We start from the raw sequence: 5,000 nt of genomic DNA, 5'->3' as shown, positions 1-5,000 counted from the left end.
TTAAGCTAAGTACATTGTGTATATATTCTTTTGTTTTGAGAGCGAGAGAAAAAGATATATAGAGAGAGTTTATCAATGAGTTCCGAGTGAAAGCGAGCATCCGAATGTGGTAGTTAGATTGGGCGAGGGAGGGAGAGAGAGCGATAGAATGATAGATAGATAGATAGATAGATAGATAGATAGAGAGTAACGTGAGAGAGTGAAAAACGGAGGTGGGGAGAGGGAGAGACAAGTGCTCTTGCCTCATGCATATTCATGAGCTTGTGGATGTGACGTCGACATGGGCTCGAGGAGAGAGCGCGGTGCTACTGAGTCAAAACAAACAAATATTATCTGGGAATATGGCGTCGGATGTTGTCGATCAGTACTTTGACGGTGTTTTCGTGGATCAGAAGACCCCCCTGGATGAGGTCGATGCTTCGAAGGTGATCGAAATTATCAGGGATTCAGAGATTCCCCCGAAATACTTCCACAAGGAGATATTTTCGGGCCATGCTTCATTGTCATGTGGTGACCGCTTTGAAAGGACTTCGGAACAATCCCTTAAGTACCGCCTTGTAAGTAATATTCACAAATAATGATGATATAATGTCGTTTGCAGACTTTCTTCCCGTTTTTTGTTTTACTTTTTATTAATTACATTATTATTAACTATGTATTAATATTATAGCTTCCTTTCTTGTAACTCTAATGTATCGATTTTTTAAAAAAGTATTTTCGTAAAACACACACACTATATATATATATATATATATATATATATATATATATATATATATAAGCTAGATTTATTCACCCAGCGTTTTCCGGCTGAAAGTATAGCCGGGTTGAAGGTCTGAGAAAAAAAAGAATTGTGGTATTTATGCAGACTACGAACCGTAAAAAAAAAAAAAAAAAAAAAATATATATATATTATAGGATTTTCAGGTTAAAATCAAAATTTCCGGCATCTTTTGTTTACTAAATTGGGAGCTAATGCAGAGAGTGATGATCCGCGCTATTTTTTAAATCGTATTTCCACGTTTAATTAAAGTTTTATGATATGTTTTTTTTATTCAATTGTAAGGTTAAAGTACAGAATAGGTACAAAACATCCTCCCCTCCCCGTGTTAAGAATGGCTTTTTAAATAATAACCTTATTATTCAGCACGAATCACTCTCTGCATGAGTACCCTAAATTGTTAGGTGAAAGTCCAGATTAGTTACAAAACGCCCTCCCCCGTTCAATGTCAAGAATACGTTGCTAAATTATAACGGGTACTTATTCACTTATGCTACCGTGCTGAAATAATTACGTTATTATTTTGAAAGCCATTCTTTACATAGATGGGAGGGTGCTAACTATTCTGTACTTCCGCCCAACAATTTATCAATAATAAAAAAATATATCGAGAAACTTTAAATTAACTTAAAAATACTATTGAAAAAAAAAAAAAAAAAAAATAGCACGGTGACATAAGTAACGTTATTATTTCAGCACGGTCCGTATTCTGCTCCCAGTACAAAAATTGTTTAATATGTGTATTTATGCCGTGTTTACAAAAAAAAAAAAATAATAATAATAAATAAATAAAAATAAATAGTTTTTAATTTATTATTAATTTTATTTTTCCCTTATTGTTTTTTTTATATTTCAATAAATATTCGATAAATAGAAAATATTAATTCGATGTGTATTTATTTATCAAAGTTACATTTATACGAGAAACACAAACGCACGAGAACTAAAAAAAAAAAAAAAAAACAAAACTTGTGAATGTTTTTCTACACATAATTTTCTATATATCTATATATTTTTTAATTTCAATCGATTTTTGTCATTTTGATATAATAAACATAAAAAAAAAGATGTTGGTACTTGTGCATTTATGTTACTGCGTTGAAATAATAACGTTATTATTTAGAAAGCCATTCTTAACATGGGGAGAGGAGGGCGTTTTGTAACTATTCTGTACTTTCACCTAACAATTTAATAAGCAAAAATATCGTAAAAATTGAAATTAACATAGAAATACTATTTAAAAAAAAAAGAAAGAAAAAAGAATCGCAGTAACATAAATGCACAAACACGAAGGTATTAAAAACATTTTTGTTGTATGTATGTATGTATGTATGTATCTCAATTAATTTGTTAATAAACTTCTCTTTTTAATTCTCTAAGTTTAAACTCTTTGTTTATGTGTGACGGATATATTTTTCTTTTAATCATTCTTGTAAAACTTTGTTTTTTTTCTTAAGAAAATGAATTGATTTGTCGTGTTTTCTTGAATATCACGTATTTAAGGAAAAAAGAAAAAAAACAAACCTTTGTTTAAAAGCAAAATTCTTATATATATATATATATATATATATATATAACATTGACGTTTTTCTTTTACAAAGTTTATTTTATTTTTATTTTTTTAAATAAATGAAGCATTTTTCCCGTTTTAATTTTTTTTTTTTTTAAATATTTCTTAAGTTCCTTTTTAACGATGAATTTTGCGTCATGTTTAATTTCGCGTTTTAAGGACTTAGTTTATTTATCCCCTTGGGTTTTTTTTTTTTTTTTGTCATTTATTTTTAACTACAAAAACATGACATTAAACCATATTTATTTCCTTTCTATCGCCTTTTTGTTGTTTTTGTTATGAAATATAAAATAATATAAAAAGGTCCAGTTTCCGCTTTTATCACCGGTTCCGGTTCAACTTTATGGGACAATTAAAATAAATATATAAAAAAAAACACTTCTTCGCCAAAAAGAAACGTCAAGAAATTTTAAAGTGTATAATTGCGTGCAAACCTTTTTTTTTTTTTTTTAATGCACGTATTGATCCGTGCTGAAATAATGTTATTATTTAAAAAGCCATTCTTAACATGGGGAGGGTGTTTTGTACCTATTCTGTACTTTAACCTTACAATTGAATAAAAAAAAAACATATCATAAAACTTTAATTAAACTTGGAAATACGATTTAAAAAATAGCGCGGATCAGTAAGTGTATTTAGCACCGGTATTTTTTTTTCTTAGTAAAGAGGCTTGCCTTTTTTCTGTTGTTCTTGGCCGAAATCAAAGTGTAGTATCTGTTCTGCAGATGCTGCACTTAAAATAATTTGTACCAGTCAATGGAGGGGAAAACCCTCTATACTGGGACAAGTGCCCCCTTTTTGCCTACTTTTAGGGGAGCTGGTTTTTACCCCACATTAAAAACGGCCTTATGCCTAATTTGCTTTGGTGGGGAAGCAAATACAATAAACACCCCTAATCTCCGCATGTTCAGAACGGCTTTCGAGGTTGGGAGTGTTTCGAAAGCCGTTCTTAACATGGGGAGGCTGAAGGTGTTTATACTAAAGTACTGTCGTAAAAAAAAATACCCCCCAATCGATTATGCATGCAATTCTGTATGTCCTAACAACAGCATTACTAAAAATATTCAAGATATCACCTTCCCAAGCTTTACCGCTTCCTTTCAGGGAATTACTTGCCTGAGGCGTGAGGAGGCGCCCTATTCGGTGAATGCCGTCGGGTTCAAATCGATTTTATTATTTATACCCGTCTCCTCCCTTTTTTAGGGGAGCTTCTTGACTCTATATAAAATATGGCTTCATATCGTACACAATTTTGGTGTGAACACGTTAAATAAAATGTCTAGATATTTCTTCTTTTTTTTTTTTAGTTTTAAAGTTTTTAATTTTAATTTTGACCTAATGAGTCAATTTTTACGACGTGCCTCCACTGCCTCACCCCAACCTCCTTATATTAAGAACGGCTTTCGGAATAATCCCACCCCGCCTGGAAAGGCGTTCTTAACATGGGGAGGTTGGGGGGGGGGTTATTCCGAAAGCCGTTCTTAACATGGAGAGGTTGGGATGTTTATAATACGCTGGGGCACATCATAAAAATTGACTTTTAATTTTTTTTTTAGTTTGACGAGATAACTTTTAAAGGTTTTATTTTATATCCATTTTTTTAATTTGCTGAGTTTCGTTTTTTTTTTTTTTTGTTTTTTTTTTAACATGCGTTCTTATATTTGTAAGTTTTAATAAAGTTTATTTATTTATTTATCTTTTGACGCAAGTTGTTACGGAATTGTCTACGTTTGGTCAAGATCACGGTGTGGTATCTGTTCTAGTGCTACTGCTACAGTGCTACACTTCACCTTTTCTGGCCTTGATCAGTGGAAAAGTCCTTCTAGACCGAGGCAATTTTTATTTCTGTTCCTATCCAGATTGCCCCTTTTGGGGGAGCAGCTGGACCCCCTTCCATTAAAAATCGATCTTGTGTCTAACCCTACCATCGCAAGGAGGCAAGTAATTTATTATTATTATTATTATTATTATTATTTTAATTAATTAATTAATTTATATTAATTCTATGCGATTATTCGATTCGTAGTCTTGCCCTTTCGGCTATCTTTAAGTTTCGTCACCCAGTGTTTACAAATGTTTTGCGCGGAGCTGTGATCTGCAAAATGAAACCAAATTAAAAAAAAATTTTCAAATTGTATTTTTTAAAATAAGCAAAATCGATAACTCAATTTGGTGCTTGTTAAGATAGAGTCGGCAGATCGATTTTTTAAATATGTCGTTTAAAGCAAAAACAATATTACGTACTTAATTGTCATGTCGAAAATAGTATTAAATCCAAAAATTACGAAAATTAATCGAGAACAACATCTATTGTGTTTTTGCTATAAAAGAAGTCTATCGCTCTAAGTTGGAGTCTAATATTGGAAGCCATTACGGTGTAAGCTAAACTATGCGTTCCGAGTTATGTCCCTTGTGTGCGAAATCTTTATCGTCTACTTTATAACATCTAAGAAAAATGCAATTTTACCCAATTTTCCGTAAAAAATTACTTTTAACTATGAATGACAAAAAGATCGATCCGTCAACTCTTATCCTAAACAAGTACCCCCATTATTTTTTTGTTAGTTTGCTTATTTATTATTAAAAAAAAACTAAAAAAAAAACTCGTTTGATTTTTCAGATGACAGCTCCGCGCAAAACATTTGTAAA

At 31.4% G+C, this 5,000-nt stretch overlaps 1 protein-coding gene across 1 annotated transcript in view; it reads left to right on the top strand.

Annotated features, from left to right (window-relative positions):
• Positions 1-219: 219 nt before the first annotated feature.
• LOC145247974 (uncharacterized) overlaps positions 220-5,000 on the top strand; it is a 536,604-nt gene continuing 531,823 nt past the window's right edge. Inside the window, exon 1 of the mRNA XM_080109633.1 lies at positions 220-557. Coding sequence (XP_079965759.1) covers positions 246-557 — 312 coding nt within the window. The 5' untranslated portion in view covers positions 220-245. The remainder of the gene's footprint in view (positions 558-5,000) is intronic.

Source organism: Euprymna scolopes, chromosome 26 (genome assembly GCF_053919585.1).
Source record: "Euprymna scolopes isolate OS-2025 chromosome 26, ASM5391958v1, whole genome shotgun sequence".
Classification (NCBI taxonomy): Eukaryota; Metazoa; Mollusca; class Cephalopoda; order Sepiida; family Sepiolidae; genus Euprymna; species Euprymna scolopes.
This window is presented reverse-complemented; position numbering and strand designations above follow the sequence as displayed.